Source organism: Mytilus californianus, unplaced genomic scaffold, assembly GCF_021869535.1.
Source record: "Mytilus californianus isolate M0D057914Y unplaced genomic scaffold, xbMytCali1.0.p SCAF_7, whole genome shotgun sequence".
NCBI classification, from domain to species: Eukaryota; Metazoa; Mollusca; class Bivalvia; order Mytilida; family Mytilidae; genus Mytilus; species Mytilus californianus.
The window spans coordinates 42,756,983-42,777,748 of NW_026262723.1; the positions used below are offsets into that span (position 1 = coordinate 42,756,983).

The following is a 20,766-nucleotide window of genomic DNA, read 5'->3' on the forward strand; positions in this document are numbered from 1 at the left end:
TTTAAGCTTACCAATCTAATTGAAATTAAAACCTTTCTAACCGATCTATTCATGTACCGGTCCGTCAACTCTCTTTATTTAATAAGAAAATCTACAGTTCCGTTATACACATGAATGCTGTCTGCTTGGAGTTCCCGCCTCAAAGAAGGAAATAGCCTAACTCCAAGATAATATATTCCTGCATCACGTGTTTTTACCACGTGGAGCTTGCATTAGAATAAATACCGAATATGGAAAGTGAAACTACAATTCAAAACATAACGGCCGAAGGCACAAAAAAGAAAAAGATCGGTTTTTTTTTGCAAAGGGTGCCTGGGTAATCCTCTCTGTGTTCAAACTATATATGAAATATTTGCCACTGCCCCTTGTCTGTTCTATGAATTCTAATCCTGAGTTTTTTCTATCTGTTACATGCCAAGAAATCCTCGCTAAATATTCCGGTCAACCTCCTACAGCACCCATTAGTAGTTAAAGATTTGATTTCATTCAACAAATTAATTTATGACCTGCATATACGTGTCGCTTAGTACACAGCCATATACCAAATGATCAATATTAATCATCCGTGTAATTTGCTCTATGGGATGTTTGCAAAACTTCAACGGAGGCAATTTCTTGGCATGATGTATATAAAATAAGATAAGGTATACTACATGTGTCCTGTATTAAAAAAAAAACGATGTGAAGAATACATATTGTGTTCTCTGAATGAAAGAATATGTGGGATATTCAGTATATGGCCATAAGGACTCTTCACTTACAATTTGTTGCTTTATATCTCATATAGATAGACTGGTTTTTTTTTTAAATTATTGAAGGGCCATTTCTAGTTGGATTTTAATTAAATTGATTCCAATGGAAGCAAGAATGTCATACGTTTATTCGTTTATTTTTTAATATATTTGTTGTGACGCATTTATTACCTTATATAAATACCAATTTCTGATGATATGCATAAACACAAAATTTATGTTTTGTCCGAAAATTTGCTATATATTCCAACCAAATTTGAATTGTAAATAAACTGCATACTTATTCGTATTAGGAATTAGGAGAAAACAAAAATTACCGAAGAAAAAAATATAACCAAATATACGTTGAATATACATTGTAATATTCTATTTATATAACTTAATTCTATTTTGGATAATGAGAACAATTATATCCAGTGCTCAAATCATGCCATAGAAAAAAAAACTGTTTTCTATCGTTCACTTAACTTGAACATGTCTTTCAGAATAAAGATTACAGTTCGACTTTGCCTTCAAATGACAACATAGAATCAAATAATAATAAAGTAAAGAATGTGAAGAAAAAATCGTATCGCCAATGAAAGTCAATTTCATAAAAATAAGCCTACGCTTTCCCTGTCGCAATATTTTGGAAACATCATCGACTGTTGTAAGAGCCGATTACGCTCATTTGAGTAACTTATACATATTTCTAAATCATTATGATTTACATGTATTAGGTACAATAATGGAAGTATTATATTGACATTATACTCCCATGATAAGATTTAAATTCAAATGGTCTTTTTAATGGTTCAGTTATTCACTGAGACTTCGCTACAAATGCATTGGTGTATAAGACCATAACGAGCCCAATATCTGATTTCAGAAAACGACATTCTCTTTTCAGATCGTACCTATTTTTTCTGTCTCATTTAAACAACAGTTTCACATTCATGAAATGAATTAATTAGGGAATTCAAGATTTAATGCACTAGTTATCTTCATATTCCAAAATGAAATTAAACATTTCATTATTTTGTGGATTTATTGGCCTTCAGGTAAGATTTGTATATTTACTTTTTAAGTGTACTTTCGTTTTCTGTTTACCAAGTGCTTACGTTATACTAACACCATCTTGCAAGAACCCCGAAACTATTAACCGAGATGCTCAACAGAAGTGGTATGTAAGGCATGGTATTATTATGAATTCTATTCTACATAATACTTGATAGAAAGCGAATGAAGTTCATTTTTCAGTTCAATCTTATCATATTAAACAACTATCTAATAAAGATAATAGAGACTGCATCTTTGCTCCTACATTTTTAAAGGCAATTCGAGATTCATATCACTTCCATTTCAAATGTAATCAAGGTACCGATTTATGACAAAAGTAATGGACTGATCATAACTAATGACCCAATTAAAGTTGATATCTGTTGCGACAAAGGAAAACCATTTTCCTGGTTTGAAGCAAACGAGGATGTTATATTACTACTAAGGGGTGTTTAACGACCTTGACTACCCATGAGGTCTCGCACGGGTGTTATATAGGCGTACAAATAGTATTTGCATATGGTGTCTTACTAAGAATTTGTTTCTCATGACAAAATTTCCAAACTTGATAATTGGTTGGAGAACAAAATATATATATTCATATAATTTTATTATCTATATTCGGTTGTAAATTTGAGCAGTACAGAAAAGTCATGTACATTGCAAAATGTTTTCTTCTTTCACACCGTGTTATATTTCTGTGTTACAATAACAATATGCAAAATTTCGTAAACAAAATTTAAATGCATTAACGACAGTAAGGTGTACCTAAGATTAATTTATGTTGTCCATCTGTAATACATTTTAGTTCTGTATATAAAATATTTAAGGAATGTTGCTATGCGAACAAAATGTATCTCCAACTTCACCTGAATTGATTACACTTACAGGGTCAAAATCCGAAAGTTGTCAAAATCGACTGGAATAGGAATATCAACAAGTCAAATATAATACACATAAGAGGTTGAACAGCAGCGTGGACTCAAACTGTTATTCAGCCTTATAAACATTTGTACTGAAAACCTTTTTGATACACAATAAATTGTACATGTTTCTATTATTTTGAATTGAATAAAATTATAAACAACATGAACTACGTGTCTCTGAAAGACAAAATATTATAGGTTATCCTCCAGTAAAAATGTGGTTTTCGAGAAGCATGTTCTTATTCATTTTGTGAAAACTTAAAAAAAAGCCAGTCCTACATCAACACGCTTATTCAACAACATACATTGTACTAAACTTATTTCCTTAGGAAGTAACGAGTAAACAAAAATTGATTAATCTTACAGATGAATTTTAAATGGTGCATGAAACGGGCACTCCAAGAAAAAATGAAAGCTGTCTTAAGTCGTACTGCGATAATCTAGATAGTCTATTTTATTGAATTGAAAAAAAGGTCGTCATTAAATACTATGAAAGCCTCCGTCATTACCATTTGCTTTTTCCGGGTTGAGAAAAAAAGCAAGGATGCACACGCTAAAGTCTCGCCTGCTATACCGACCATGATTAATTTCATGTTGAAAGATTTTAAGATAAATATTTAAAAGGTACAAGTATCACATAAACATAACATTGGCAATGCTCCATGACAATGAGGTCAAGTTCGGATAAACCAAATGTAGTTGACCTACTGCTTATAGTATTTGACAAACAGACAGAAACACAAAATTAAACATTGACCAGTTATCCTATAATTCATAATAAGTAAGAAATGCACGTGACAAAACAACTACGTTTTTTTAAGCACTCGCTGAACAATGAGAATGAATTCAAGGACAATAGACATATGACAGATGGAAATTTCGTAACATAAGGCAACTGTATATACAACGAAAGAAGCATCCAAGTTTTTTAACCCTCTGAAATCTAAAGTTTTATATAAATAGTTTACGCCGCCGCTGCCGTCGCCGGATTGTTATCCCTATGTTTCGAATTCTAGCTGCAGGTGAGGCAAAAACGAATTTATCTGTCCACAAATGTGACACACAGCAAATTAGCATAAACAATCGTTGAAGTTATGCAAATAACAGATTTATAAATCTGAAAAATCAGACACTCTCCTTATATTATCACATAAGAATGCGTTATCCCATCGTGAACTGTTTATATTAAAAAAAAAAACCTAATCATTGTCGTTGGTTCATGTCTGTCATATTTGTTTTTTCCTATATTATTTTGTTACAAATTATGTCGTTAGTATTTACGTTTTATATCGGTTTTCTCATCATGAATAAAGGCCGTATGATGGATGGCCTATAATTGATTACATCCATTACATTTGAACTCTGGTGGATAGTTGGTTGTCTCATTGGCAATCATACCACATCTCTTTATTTTTATATTTCTATTTTTTTCAGATTTCCCCGCAGGCTAGTTCCAAAGAGAACGAAGGGAGTCTTGGGAACATCGAATTCAGCTGCCCCGCAGGTACAACTATACTAAGCTTGAACGACTACAATAATTAGACGGATATAAAATAAGAAGGCCACATTTTAAACTAAATGACATTCTATTTCTATATGTCACAACTAGAAATTCAGATTATCAGGGCTGATCAGATCAGACCGTGGTCTAGAATGGTGTTTTCATACTGTATTTTTATTTCTATCAAGTGCACATTTTGATCGTTTAAGCAAAATAGTATGTTAATTATTCGTGCTAGACTGTACTTTTCAAGATTAGATAGTCCACAATCTCTTTTTTTCCTATTATCCAGATCAATATTTTAATGGAGGATACTGCTTTTCTGTTGTGGACGTACCAATGATATGGAGTGATGCCGACAGAACGTGCAAACGGTAAGTTGCCATCCAAAACACAAACAGCATTTCTTTAATATTCAGAATATATCTAGTCTTGAGTGTCTATTTGCAATTATAATGGCCCTCTTCCTATATGATGCTATTTTGCGTTCTAAGACAAGTTTCAGAGTTTGTAGTTCTGTCAAATTTAATTCAAGTAATTTGATTTCTGGTAATGAACTAAAAGTTCTGTTAATTTTACAATATAAAAATAAGGAGATGTGGTATGATTGCCAATGAGACAACTATCCACCCAAGTTCAAATGAAGTGGATGTAAGCAATTATAGGCAACCATACGACCTTCAACGATGAGAAAAATCCATACAATACAGTCGGTTAAAAAAGGCCCGACATAAAAATATGAAACAGTTCAATTGAGAAAACTAAGGTCTAATTTATATCAAACTAATTTATAATAAACAAATATGACAGACACTTGAAAATACTTGTTTTGAACTTAAGAACACCGTACATATCTAGCGAAAAATTGAAATTTAGTCAGATAATTTTACTTCAACAGAAACAAAAATAAAAATTAACTATATATATTTAAAACTTGGATAGTAATTAGATGCTTGTACTGTTTGCTGAAAATCAAATAAACAGAAATTAAATAGTCGTAATATTTTTGAATGGCTCCTACATAAAGTATCATTATTCACAAAAACGCACAAACACACACACAGTGATCACTCACAATAACGCATGGATAGAAACAATAACAATTATCATTAGTTCTCGCAAAAAATGCTTGCATAGAAACAATTTTTCTTTCAACTCACGCACGAAAACACTTAAAATATTTTCGCTGGTCATTTCATATAAACAAAAACCAACATGATCCTTATATACATAAAAGAATGCTGAGTAATTCAATAAAGATTACGCCGGTAAACTATATTCATTGTTTTTACAGACAAGGCCAGTATCTGTTTTGGGTGCTAGATGTGGATGAATTAAAAGCAGTTGACCATTTAACAAAGTCAACATGGGAATATTATTGGTCAGGTTAGTCAGTTATAGAAGAAAAAAATCCAATTAACGTGGTTGTATATAGAAAAATAAGAAGATGTGATTTACTTGCCAATGAGACAACACTCCACCAGCGACCAAATGACATAGAAGTTAACAACTATAGGTCACCGTACGGCCTTCAGCAATTAGCAAAACCCATACCGCATAGACAGCTATAAAATATTTCTTATGATAACAGTTTGTCATCCTATTTATTTTGTTCCAATTAAAGATCGACGAAAACAAAGGTGTTAACGTTCAAACAAGTGTGCAGATGCACATTCATGAAGGGGACCCGGACTTTCAAAATATAATTTTATTAGATTGACATGTTTATCGATGATCATCAAACAAAAATACAATGATCAATTAATATAGAATAGCATTGATTTTATCATATTCATAAATTAACTGCAGGAAAAGATTATCTTAGATGTATTTGGTAAAACCTTTCGTAATTTGAGGTACCCAATATTCTTCAACTTTGTACTTTATTTGGATTCTAATTTGTTTATTCGACCGTCACTGATGAGTCGTTTGTAAACGCAACGCGCGTCAGGTATCTTTGAGGATTTTTTTTTTATTAAGGATTAACAAAAGAAGATAATGGATAATAAGATATTTGAAAAGGATTCTCATCCAGTTTGAAAGTGAATAAACATTATATGCACTGTCACATTTTTAATGATTGCACAGTCATTAACAGTTAACCTATTGACGTATGATTAGTGATCTTGTTGTGACAACATCATTGCTCTAGGTATGATGATGGTTGTCTCAAATTTCTGCCGATAAAAAGAGTTGGGATACAAAATTCGGACTTTCTACATTATTTAAATCTGTATAAAAAGCGTTTTTAATCCCTGAAATTGGAGAAATTCAACAGAAGTACAGCCAAAAATGTACGATAGAATGAATAAAAAAAAAAATCAAAATGTGTCCTTTCTCAAATTGAGTATTGATGTAGTATATATTCTCTATTTGTGTACATAATGTAAAAAAAACTCTCTACATGTAGGTCTAAGTCGAAGGGAAAGCTGGTTGACGGCTAATGAGGTATTATGGAGTAACGTAAATAAAACTTTACCGTTAGAGGAATTTGTATGGGAAGATGATCAGCCGGACACAGGGTACGGAGATTGTGTTAACATAAAAAAAGATGGATATGGAACATTCGAAAACTGTTTGAGAAAATTACCATTTGTTTGTAAAGCGGAAGCAGTTTTGAAAGGTTTGTTTTTTCCATAATGTAATTGTTATTTGTTTTGATTATTAAACGAATCATGACGTGTCTGTCTTTAGTATATACACCGATGTACTATGGATTATATTGTTTAAAACTAGATAATCTAATTTGTAAAAAAAAACATTTTTCTTTAACTGTTAACATAAAAAGACACAACACTTATACTTACGCAGAAAATATTTTTATCTTGACATGGATCAAACCGACGTGCTCGACAAACTAGTTGTGGAATACATATATATTTTTCGAAATTGTAATATGCTAAAAGAGTGGCGAAAGAAACAAAAGGTATATTCAAATGCAAGTTGAAAACAAACTGATAATACCTTGGCAAAAAACGAAAAACGACGAAAAGACAAACAATAGTATACAAAACACAACATCGAAAACTAAAGACAGAAACACAATCCCCACCAAAAACCGGAAGTAATCTCAGGTGCTCCGGAAGGGTAATCAGATCCTGCTCCACTTGTGGTTCCCGTCGTGTTGTTTATGTAAATACAAACTCTAAGGGCAATGTGAACACTTAGAACATTGGTGACTGGAAAGAGCTTTAAATTGTTAATGTTCATGATTTTTCCAAATGTATTCATCAGTATAGAGCAAAGATTGACGTTTTTAAGATTTCAGTAAAACAAGCTTGTTTTTTGCTGTGCATGTATATTATGTACTGATTTTGTTTCATGGATGGATACCCAATATCCTTTGTTTTTCTATTGTAAAGCAGTTATCTCGATTAATTATGATTATAAGACACTATGTATCTATATTTTTATTTCAAATAACATAATTAAACAGATAATTTCATTAACATGCACGACGGTGGTTCTTTTATTCATCAAGCAAAATATTTTGATTGTGTCGACTCTTTCATGCGAGTCACTTTTCTATTATTTTTGAGTCATTGATTTTGACCCTGAAATTATTTCAATCTGTAGGTTATTTCCGCTGTAGAAGTGGAGAAGTAATCCAGTTAAGATTTGTCTGTGATGGCCATAATGACTGCCAGGATATGTCAGATGAAGCTAATTGTGGTTTGTATTTATCGGTTCTTCCATAAATTTTAATAATCTTTTTGTAATCATTTTTTTATCGGAATAGTTTATGTCGCGGTATCGATGTAAACAAATATTGATAATGGTTTATGTATATACAAGAATTTAATGTCTTATATATAGACATTAATATCATTTCATACATGTATATACGTTAATCTATATCTGTATCCAGGAATACGAAAATAGTTCTGTATATGTGTAAACTGATTTCTGTATTTATGAAAATAATTCTGAGTAATATTTATAAATAATTCTGTACGTGCATTAGTGGCCGGTAAATTGTGATCGTTTGATATTGATCAATGTATTAAATTCTAAATGCCAACAGACCAATTCTATTTACAAAGTTGTTAGGGGACGACCATTTCATTCTTAAGGACAGGGCTGGCAAACTTGATGAGATCATAATATTTCTTTCCAACATAAAGGCGGCCAGATTACTTTTTTTCTCAGACCAGGTCCAGAGTATCCTTTTTCTGCTCAACTACAAAATTGACACAAAAACTGCCCCTCCTCAGTCCCCCCCCCCCTCATCAATATCAACTTTTCACCCATAAAGTAATTTAACTTCTGTCACCTTTTAATAGGATACATGTACACATACAACTTCAAACAAATAGAGCAGTCGAAAAGTCTAAAATATATTGTATTAAAATGGAAATGTAATAGCATTAAAATCAAGGGTTGATCCAGGGTTCAAGAAAAGAGGGGTATTATTATTCAAATGCTTAAATTTCTGGCGCGCGTAACAAGTCAAATTGTTTTGGAAGATTTCATAAACAAAAAGAGGTGGACTACAGTATGCAACAAAACAACCACTGACAATACGTCTGTAAAAAAAAAAACTTATAAATTTTATTCGTCCGACGAACTTTTTCTTGAATATCCGTGACTATTGGAAACCTTTTTGAAAGATTTTGAAAATTTTGAATATTTGGGGCCAAAAAAATTATTTTTATGTGTGATAAGGCAAGATTATTTATTTTCACCTAAATGGGCACCAAAATATTTATTATAAAAATCTGCCAGGCCCCCACCTCAGAATCAAATGGTCGTTTCCTTATTGTTGAGGATCATTATGACCCATCGAATAATCCGATTACCTGTAACAACAAAACATGACACCTGTTGTGACCGTTGATCAGTTTGGTGTCGTAAAAAGTGCTGGCAAAATCACTGTCCCTGCAATCGTTCCATACACCAGATATAGTTCACCTATTGCTTATAGTATCTGATAAACAGACATGAAGTCAGACGAAACCTTACAGACAGACATGCTCACCTTACAATCATCACATACACAAAATTTCGTGGCCGTTTGCTTAAAGTATATTAGAAACAGATCACACCGCAGAAACGTAACATTGACCAAGGAACCACGAAAATGAGGTCATTGTCAAGTGAAGCCTGTCAGCCGGACATATACATCTTACAATCATTCTATTCACCGAATATAGTTGACATATCGCTTAAAGTGTCTGATAAACTGTTTAGGTCAGACGAAACCTGTCGGTTGGACATGAACACATTACAATCATGCTATAGACGGAAAACATAGGCGCTTCCAATAACCTCTGACGTGACCGATCAGCCATTACAATCGTGAAAAATAACGCACGTGCATTGATTAAAACATTATCGATTTTTTGTTTACATTTGTAAATTATTTTCATTTTCTGATTTATTTTACTATGGATAGTGCCGAAAGTTATAAAAAAAGGCGGAGGCAATTCTTGTGCAGGTAATAGTTGTACAAATAATCGTAGAAAACTTCAGATGTGGAAACAAAATCAATGTGTGAATTACACAACGAGTTGCACAATGACTGTCTTTGTTTGATCTCATACAAGTTTCATTTGATGATTCGGACGCACTAACAAAACTTGAGTGAATCAAAGCTATTAAAAGAAAAACTTTGCCAAAACAAGTTTATGTATGTTCCGAACATTTTCCTGATGGTGCGCCGACTAAAAGAAATCCGTTTCCCAAATTAAAACTTGGTTATGACAGTAAAGTTACACCCGGCAGACGCAAGTTGGCACGTCGTAAAAGAGCTGTGAAAAAGCTAAAATTAAGTTATGAGAATGAATCTGATGACGATAATGTATCTGACTCTACTTGTGTTGAAGCTCTAGACATTTCTGCAAATAATGACAATGAAACGTATCCCGAGGTATTTGATAATTGATGATTTGGGACGTCGCTTTGATATTTCAAAAAGTTTGGCATGTAAATAATTTAATTTTTGGATGCCAGTTCTTGCTGAAAAACTTAAAGGGTTGGTTGTTTGACTTCCAAGAGAAACAATTCGAGCTTGTATTCCCGAATATTTTCGGGAAAATTATCCTCGTACAACTGTCATAATTGATTGTGCTGAAACCTTTATACAGAGACCAACAAATCTTAAAAGTAGGTCAGAGACTTATAGTAACTACAAGTCGCATAATACTGCAAAATATATTGTTGGCATTGCACCTCGTGGACATTCAAAGTTTATTTCTCGGGCTTTTGGGGGAAGGGCAAGTGATAAATTTATAGTAGAAAAAAGTGGTTTTTTACAGTATCTTTGCCAGGATTTATTTTTTCCACTGAGAGTTAAACTGAACATGCCAGCATCTACAAAGTGCAAACCTTAGCTAAGTAACGAAGATTTAACTTCAACCAGGCGTATAGCAAGAGTAAGAATTCATGTGGAGCGTGCAATTCGTAGACTTAAAGTTTTCACAATTTTAAGCAGTACTGTTCCAGTATCATCCTTGAAAAACGTTGATGACATTCTTCTTGTATCATGCGTATGTTCAGCCCTTGTGAACTTAAGATCAGACTTAATAAGAGAACAGGATGAATTTGCTGAAATTTAAGATCTTTATTTGGATATTTACTTTTTTTACTTGGTCTCATGTGTACATCTATATATTCCTGACTTGGTTGGACATTTCCTTATGTAGAAAATGGTGGATTAAACCTGATTTTATAGCTAGCTAGACCTCTCACTTGTATGATAGTCGCATAAAATTCAATGTGTGAACAAAACAAACAAACTGTCAAAAATAAGGGTACAGCAGTCAACAGTGTGTTATAATCTCAGTCACCATAAAAACAAACAAATATGTCAACAAAGAAAAACAAAATGGCATATAGACAAAGCAAATACGCGAAAATGAAATACAAGAATACAAAATAATGACCACAGCACACCACCACAATGGCGGGATGTACAAGTACCGATGATAAGTAAAGAAATAAAACATTTCAAAACTACTGCTGTCGCGTGTAACAAATATTTGATATTATGAACTAAACAAATTAAGGCGGCAGTAGATTACTGATGTGCAAATCGCGTAAATCGACTAGGAAAAGTCAAACCAATTAAACAAGCAGAATTTGAGGGAATCGCATTAACCCCAAAAGGAGCGAGACAGCTTGTACAAAGTTCTTGATGATTTCGCCAAAATCAATTAAAATATGCTTTATAAAAAGTATTAATGAAACTATCTTACGACACTGTATACGAAGTTTATAAAAATGAAAGTGTATTTGTCTTTAATAACAAAATTGTAATTACCAGATAGTTTTATAATAAGTGTAATCTTCGTTTCAATTCAAAATAATTAATTTGACGTTGGAATTGGACCGAACCTTTTTGTTCGCTAACGTTTAATTTGTAATCAATATTTTAAACACAATACTTAAAAGCACTGTTCACTTAAAAATAGAAAACCTGTACTTCTTGGTATGCTGTTATGTTGATATTAAGCACCCCTAAACCAACTATTCTGCCAGTTTAATGTTATGAAATAGCGAGAAACTAAATCGTAGTTTGTGTTCTTCGATAATTAGAACCTATGTTCAATTGTTTTTTAGGGTTTTATTTTTTTATAGCGTAACATGTATTGAATTGATTAAACGATGTGAAAAATAATTAATATAGTTGATAACAACAATCAGTCAAAACTGAAATCTTCCAAAATTTCCTGCAGCAGACTGCAAAATATTTGTGTTGTCATCTGAAAAAATGAAAATTTTTACTTTTCCATTTGTCAATTATTTGCCAGCTATATAAATAATTGACCTTTATAATTTATTTAACAAAATCTGCAGTGTTATCTGGTTGGTCATAAATTTTCCTGCAGAAATAATTTTCAGGTGCTCAAACATGTTTTGTTTGCATCATTACGCAAATAATCCAGGCAGCAGACAAAGATAGAAATAACTTTTAAAGTTTATTCTTCTTTTTGTTTTCTTGGAACGATATCTAAATTAAGATCTATCATTACTTAATAATATGTTGTTTTTAATTACTAAACGAGCTGTTAGTTCTACATGTCATTGTTTACTCATAAAAACCACATCTGGAGCATTCACATTTGTATTTTCTTTTTTCTGTTTTGTGTTAAATAATCCTATTCATGGTCAAGACAATGCACGCCGTTAAAATAATGTGAGTCTATTTATCTTAAAACCCCTCTCCCACCCTTCCCCTAACTCGTTGACGAATAAGTCACATCTTTTATTTATATATTTGAAGACACACATATATATATAGTCTAGTCTATAACATTGTTTTTAGGATCTTTAAAAAAAAAAAACATAACCGTATAGGTTTTTTATGAAAACATTCGAATTAAAATCTTCAGAAAAGAGAAGAACTTACAAAAAGGTCACCTTTTTGGTTCTCTGATTGCAATTCGAAAAGCGTTATTAATCCATAAAATGACATCCTGTAGATGTTATCAAACTCAAGTCCTTCAGATATCAGTATTTATACTTTTGAATTTTGACATGCATATTTGCTTTTTGACCTATAACTGTAAAAACAGACCCACTCTTTGTCGTTTAATTTTCGATTTAAGATAAGGCTTTATTCCCAAACACATATCTTGTTCCACATTTATTATAGTGGATAACTTATCTTAGTTACTAGTATTGGGTTGAGCATTGGTTCATCGGCCAAAACAATTGTTTACGTATGATAGCAATTTAATCTAAATAATAAGCCATTTTTAGATGTTCATGACGTAGTTGCATTTCTACTCTAATGTGCGACCAGATAATACCATCCTATACATTTACCAGTAAAAGTCACAATTATTCAGAAACAGATAACATAAAATTGAGAATGGAAATGGGGAATGTGTCAAAGAGACAACAACCCGACCATAGAACAGACAACAGCAGAACGTTTACTTTTGTACCTCCATCTTTGTTTTATAATGCACAATTTTTATATCATTTTCTTTTTGTTAGATACTTTATGTATGTATGATAAATTTTTACGCCATTTTTATAATCAAATATGTCCTTTTTAGTTCCGTTTAAAATACATTGTAGACCAAGAATCTAAGATTAATTAGAAAATATATGTATTGTTTCTAATAATTTTTAACACATTTTTAGAGAAAATACTGACAAATAAATCAACGCCTTTATAAAAATATTGCTTGCACTTTAAGTCAAATGTCCATTGCGAAAAAAAGACATTTGTACAACAGTCAAAATATATTTAACTAAATTGAACTGTAACATGTTTATATTCGTATAGCTTTCTGCTATGATCTATGGATTTACATATGAAATTATATTAGGAACTTTGTCCTTAAGACTAGTTATTTTTAATCTTAAAAAACTGTTAGGGGAAGTTATATTAAACATGATTGTCAAATGTTCTTTTGGTATATTCTCAGTTTTAAAGTAAAGCAAAAATGCGTATTTCGTTAGTTGGCTAGCTGTTATATGTTCATGATATCACTATGTGTTCTTGGGATTTACAGTCAGTAGATGTCATTATATGATTGATGCAGAACATGGACCGGGAGATACAAAACCTTCAGGTGAAATTGTCAGCACTAACAACTACCAGAATTCTAGATCATGTTTTTGGTCTATTTTTACAAACGTTGGATCAATAATAAAAGTGCAGGTAAGAAAGTAAAGTAAAATTTTTATTTCAGATGATTTCTTTATTTTTTCTGACACAAGGACCTAGTTTTGAAATACATTTTTTAAAATAACCAGCTAACCATACACATATATATGTATATTCAGTATCAACGGTCAACTCTTTTTATACCCCCGCTTTAAAAAAGTGGGGGTATACTGTTTTCCTCTGTCTGTTCGTCCATCCGTCCATCCGTCCCATGAATATTTTACGTCGCATTTTCTCAGGTACTACATTACAAGGATTTCTGAAATTTGGTTTCAAGGTTTATATAAGTGAGCAATACCATGTGATGCGTTTCTTTTATTATCCTGATAGAGAGAAAACTTTTTGAGAAACTCTTTTTTAATGAGTTGCAAACTGGGTAGAATACAGTTCAAGGTTTGAATCTGAAAGATAAATGTGACTTTTACGAAGTTTTAAAGGAGTAGAGCCAGTAGCCCAATAAACGGCCCTGTAAAGGTCCATTTTTAAAACTTCAATTGTTCGAGTTGATTTAATGTGTATGTATTGCTAAATGTATTATTTTTTAAAGCATAATAACAAAAAAAAATGTATATCTACTTCATATATTATAAATATATTAGCGTGAAAAAGGTATAGATTTCATTTTAGTCAATTTTTCTAGAAATTCATCATCTTTTTCTACCTTATTTCATGATTTCATATGTGGCGCCACCCCTCGCTCATTGAAAGTTTGGTTGAAAAGTAAAGAATATGGTATATTAAAAATATTTCAGCAAAATATTTGTGGGCGAGGGGTGGCGCCACTGTTAATTTTTCAGAAAACTGACATAAATTTCACCAAGTTATGCCAAAAATCAGGCGTTCACAAATATCTTTACATTTATGACGTCATAAATACATCACTTTTCTTTTATAAATGTAACAATTGGACATTTTAACAGATATTTTCATATAATTTTCACAACTTCATCGCAGTTAAAAAAAATCAGGTTGTTAGGGCCAAAATTATGAGTAAGTAAACCAACTCCTTTGTGAACGTCTATGTAATTTTCTTCTTACCTAAGCTGAGTAAATTATTTGTTTGGAACATGCAAGTTGGTCACATAACCATATTGTCTTTATTTGAATTTAAACATTTTTTGAAGAGATTGTTTACCTATGATTTTGTTAACTCTCTTGAGTTTAATATACATGTGATTTACTATTGTTTGAGTTTTGTTCCACCACCTACCAAAAACCAAGACTTACGTTTTAAATTTTATCTATACATCGCAGAAAAACATCCCATTACCTATGAAGAAAGCAATGTCTCGAAAAAAAAAATTAGCTTTTGTTAAGAGGATGACTTACTAGTAATACTATATACTATTATTTGTAAAAAAAAATCGCAGATAAAATCGTTTAATACTGAGAAAAACGCTGATGTTTTGGAGTTGAGGACTGGTGGAAGAGAAGGAGAGATTTTTTTGGCCGAGTTGACAGGCACTGTAAATAATCAGCCACTATATTATTCCTCAGACAATGTGTTCAACATCCGCCTGGTGACAGACAGCACAGTGATTAAAGCTGGAGGGTTCAGAATTTCCTGGACAACAGGTTTGTGAGGCCATCAGTGAAATATTTAACACGGGGAATGTGTCAAAGAGACATCAACCCGACAAAAGAGCAGAAAACAGCCAAAAGCCACCAATGGGTTTTCAACACAGCGAGAAAAATTCAATACATGCATTACTGCATCTTACCACTACAGCCAAGAAGCCATACGCAATAAATAAATTCATAGACTGTTCAATTATAATATTCACAGATTAAAAAGAGATTTTAAAAGAATAATAGACTATAACAGTGCAAGGAATCCTCAACGAAACACAGCCCCAAAAATGAAACTTTTTTAAGCGTAACTCAGTTATATATCATTGATGAATTTATATATATATATATATATATATATATATATATATATATATGTATATATATAATGTAAAAATTTGTTTAAGGGAAAGACAAATCTAAAATGGTCTGAAGAAAACCAACCATCTTATTTACAAAAACGGAAACCTCTAAATGTAGTTCTCTGATAATTTCTTTTAGTCACTCTAATTCTTCAGCTTAGTAATATCATGGTATAAGGGAATTGTTATGTCCATTCGTTCATTCATCCGTGATATCTAACTATTCCTTACCAAAATTCGGATTTCAATGAAACCATTTTGTTTTAGGTTTTACTAAAACATAACATTTGACATTTATAAAATATACTAGATGTCAAAACAACTTCCACAGAAACATTTACAGACTGCACCATAAATGAAAATACCATTTTTTAAATTTCATAACACTTACAATGAATACATATTTTCAGATGTTCCAGAAATATTTAATGATGTTCAAATGTTGACAGCAACAAGTTCAGTGCAACTTTTAAAATCTCCACTTTATGATGCTGGATATCTTCCGAAAGAGAAAGTTTTTGAATGGAAAATTACTGCCAGTACAAAAAATATCATTACTATGGAGGTAAAATGTGTATTGTTGTTTCATGTTACAGGTATATTAAAGTTCATATTAACATATATTTTTCCTACTCGTGACAGCGGTTGTTCTATTCAATTTTATACTAAAGTCAGCTTAATAATACTTTGCATGCCTATACAATGTCGATCGTTAAGATATCACAAGAATGGGTCGAAATGAATTTTTGTATAGGAAACAATCATTCAATTATTGAGATATGCATATTCATCTGAACTCGGCTTTGACTCAACTTGGACGATAAACGCGCATCACTTGTTGATGAAGCTAACTTGGCGGCTGCTGTTACTTAATCAAATCGTGGATGAAAGAAAAACATAAATAGTATCAACAGATGCAAAATTTACGTCAGATACGAGTCCAATCACTGGAACGAAATGAAAATGCCCTGAAGTTATTAACTCTGTAAGATCGGAAAGTTTACATGCAGCATGAAAGTAAGCAATCAAATTCGAAATAATGTGTGCTGATTGTGCCACTTGAACACACCATAATCTAGAATACTTAAAAAAATGTCATCTTCAATATGATAACATACGGAATTAACTGAAATGCGCTGGAAAATCGTGAAAAAAGTTGATATTTGTTATTTGGCCTTTTTACTTGTTTTATTCGGGCGTCACTAGTTATTCTTTTGAAGACAAATAGTGCGTCTGGCGTACAACAATATCAGCCTGGTATCATTGATGAGTTGTTTATTTTATACCAAAATGAGTTTTGACATCCCTTTAATATATTTAACATCTTTTTATTAACGTATTTGGTTAAATAGACCATCGTGATCTCTTGATCACTTATCATCAATTGTCCAGTGTAAGACTTATAACCCTGGTGACATTACTGAGCCTACAATTAAGGGGATTCACTGAAAGTTTACAAATGATGATGTTGACATACACAAATAGCTTCCATTACTTAAACTGACATGTGTATAATTTAATTCTAAAATTCCCAAAAAAACTTTAAGGAACCAATTACAATTTAAATGATGCAAAATCTAATAAAAATATCGGTTAAACGACCCAGATCCTCTTGAAACAAAGAAACTACAAATAGAAAACAAAGTATAAAAATCAATTCAAAGTTATGTTAAACTAAAGTAAATGAACGATTGCTTCAAAACATGAAAACAATACATCTATAAACATTTTAAAGAAGATATAATGGATAAACGTTGTTTTGTTAAAAAGATACCACAAACTGATATTTAGTGGTATGCAGGTAGTGGATTCAAATCATGAAAAATATTAAAAACAAAATCGTATACTATACTGATTTTTGCATTGAATTGTTATGAATCTGAAATATTATCCTGAATTTATCAAATTAGGCATATTTGAACTATTTGAGTATATATGATATGTATGGTACCGGAATTCTAACACGAAACCTAATTCTAGGCACATCACGATTGATAAATTTTGTTGTTGAAATAAATGAACTATCCAATAATTAAAACCAAAAATTAACGGAAAAATCCGTTCTTATTCATGTTATTGGAAAAAAGAAAAGAAAAGGGACAATGCAACAACGAGAAAACAGGGATTTGAACTTAAAACACACAATCTTTTCTTCGAAATTTGATTACAACTCATTTATCTAAACTTCGCGACTACCAAATTATGTCCATTGTACTGGTGTGTCATATTTTGAAATTAGTTTATGTTCATATTGATATACGTGTATATAAAATAGACATCGTAAAAATTGCAACCAATTGGTTGCCGGGAGGTTTCGTCCATGTGTTTGATATCAATCATACATAATCGACTTAAAAGGAATCGGTTCAATTCCTAGTGTAGGTAAATGTAAATTAACAAAAGTTAAAAAAGGTATTTCTTTTAAATTCCATTAGTGAACAGAAATCAGTAAATTAGCCAAACTAAACGTTACGAAATTAAGCACACAAAGCAAACAATTGAATACAATTTGGTCGATCAATTTCAGCCACAGATTTAGAAAGCGTTGATTCTAAAAATGGAAACCAAGTTCGGTAAACGAATAGGCTGACGTCACGGCCATGGTTAATGTTATCTAATTTAAGGTTTATGGTTGACGACCAGTCCACCTTTTAACGTGGTTGAAGAGACTAGAAATAGGAGAGTGGCCAAAACAATCAATCTGAAGAAAAAAATTTCTATCAAACGTTGGTTGAATAAAATACTTATTATAGACAGCCTTTAAGAACATTAATTGATAAAGAAACTGTATTTTGGTGTAGTCTACCATATTAGTAGAAGGAGAAACTTTTATCAAATATTGATAAATACCAATTAAACGTTTATTTGCAAGCAAAGTGTCATGAAAATTACCGATTCATGATTTTTATAGAAATATGTTCGATGACCTTTACTTTAACTGACTAAGTGTTGAATTAATTTTTGGCTCAGATTATTATTAGGAACCTTTTGGTCAAAGTTTGCCTGAATTTAGTTCCACAGTTTTTCTTCAGCAAATATATAAACCCAATGCTCTTTCAAACAGAAAAGAATCAATGATTAAAAAGCAGTTCAAAATCAATACGGTTTAATAAATCAATAAATGAACAATTAACATTTAGCGTGAGACACTCCCGTAACGGTTATTTGATGATTGTCGTCACCTTTTTTATTTTAAGAAATGATCAGTTTTAACCATTTAACGAAACACTGTATTCATGAATCATTGGAGGTATTGATCATTCGATGACTGTTAAATATTGCTAAAATTAGATAATCTACAAATCCCCTAAAAACAAAACAAACAAAAAACCACAACAACCCCTTAAAAACCTATAAAAAAAAAAAAAACAAAACAAAACCTGCAATACGAAGTAAAAAAGCGTAAGTGGTGAACGGGTCTATTTTATCTCAATATCCATGAAACCTTCTGTATAAACTGATGCTTTTCCGTTTTACTTTCCTTACAAAAAAATCCATAGTAGTTTACTTGTAAAATATTTCATGCTACATAAGCAAAATATTTCTTTTTACAGTTTAAGAATCTGGATACAGGAAAAGATGCGAAGCTGTACTTGTGGGATCAGGATGATATCTCATTGACCCCAACCTTGTATGGTGTCAGTGCCTTCAAACCAAAACATTACATCTCTAAATCTAAGTCCATTCGATTGATGTTGATCTCTGGAAGAGAAGGAGCCCCGTTTCCTAAAGGAATATATATCAAATACTGGGAAGGTTTGCAAGATAAATTGTATTTCCAGTACAGGATATGTTTGTACTGATGTTTGAAAGTCATAAAACCCTTGTAATTTCACAAAAAAATAAATGTTTTTATATACTGAATTGCTCATTTGTATTGTAAAACACGGGTACATATACTTTTTTAAAAGGGAAAATCCAATATATTTTCAAATCTAAAGGAAGTTTACTGCTGTTGAACAATTATCTTCCTTTACTGAAATTCGTTGAGAGGGTTTCCGTATGCAATGACCAAATTGAGGCGAAAGTTATTTACCGATGTTCAAATCTTGTTAATCGAGTAAGAGGAGACAAATTAAGGTTTTAAACAAAAACTGGGGGAATTGTATGAACCCCCAATGACGCAAAGTTTAATAAAGAAATAGGAACCAGTGGAAAAACCCAAAATCAAATCGCTCTATTATCAATTCTTATCATATCTATTTTTTTGTGTAGATTGTTAATCAGGATAAACATTGCTATACGTCGGTATATGAACCCTGAAAGTTGATTAAAAAGCCATTGTTTTCCATCAGCACACACTGAATGAATTTGTTTGTCGATTAAACGTTATGGATTCGTAATAAATGGTAAAAGCATGATTAAAAAATGTTTTGAACATTGTAATCACTAAAAACTCGTTATTTATGACTTAAAATGCAAAAGCCACAGAAAACTTTAGTGTCAAATTTAAGATCATTTAAGTATAAATATTCTAATGAAAAATCTTGATAAACTGATAAAGGCACTTGCTTTCTGGAGGTATATTATACCGTTTTGTTTCGTATAATTTACTCATTTAATAAGCTCATAAAAATTAGTTGCTGTCTGTATTTGCTGATTATGAATGATTCCAAACATTCATTTAGTTAAGTTGAACACATAGAGGTTTGTGCTCACACCAACAATTCAGGAGTAAAAAGACTAATTATCTTGTTGATATACTGAGTAAAAATATATTCTATATCCTGCTCCATATGTGGCACCTGTTGTGTTGCTCATGGTTATAACAAATTTGGTGAAAAGTCTCAAGTTATGTCACAATCGTGGAAGAGATGACAGGATTATTGTTTTGACAATTTAAACATATTCATGGTCATCTGGGACACAAATATTCAATGACAACTCGTGATGGCATCCGTCAAACTTTTGAAAGGATTATTAAACATGTTAAATGTGTGCATTATTAATTATTGTTGAACAGTAAAAGAAAAAAACAATCGCATTTTAGACATGC

At 31.6% G+C, this 20,766-nt stretch overlaps 2 protein-coding genes across 10 annotated transcripts in view; both read left to right on the forward strand.

Moving 5' to 3' along the window:
- The window catches only part of LOC127709457 (uncharacterized), a 378,921-nt gene that overhangs the window by 241,515 nt on the left and 116,640 nt on the right, over nucleotides 1-20,766 (forward strand). The window lies entirely within an intron of this gene.
- LOC127709473 (uncharacterized) lies at nucleotides 1,611-19,586 on the forward strand. The gene is made up of 10 exons (XM_052215063.1): nucleotides 1,611-1,792; nucleotides 4,151-4,220; nucleotides 4,510-4,591; nucleotides 5,512-5,603; nucleotides 6,628-6,840; nucleotides 7,794-7,889; nucleotides 13,685-13,833; nucleotides 15,210-15,414; nucleotides 16,181-16,335; nucleotides 19,325-19,586. Exons 1-10 carry the CDS (start codon nucleotides 1,748-1,750, stop codon nucleotides 19,571-19,573), a joined length of 1,356 nt encoding a protein of 451 aa, XP_052071023.1. The 5' UTR covers nucleotides 1,611-1,747; the 3' UTR covers nucleotides 19,574-19,586.

Excerpts from the sequence above, each read along its gene's own strand:
- LOC127709473 (XM_052215063.1), top strand. The coding sequence starts at position 1,748 with ATGAAATTAAACATTTCATTATTTTGTGGATTTATTGGCCTTCAG. Across the intron at positions 13,834-15,209 it reads GATCAATAATAAAAGTGCAG|ATAAAATCGTTTAATACTGA; the intron begins GTAAGAAAGTAA and ends AAAAAATCGCAG. Across the intron at positions 16,336-19,324 it reads AAAATATCATTACTATGGAG|TTTAAGAATCTGGATACAGG; the intron begins GTAAAATGTGTA and ends TTCTTTTTACAG.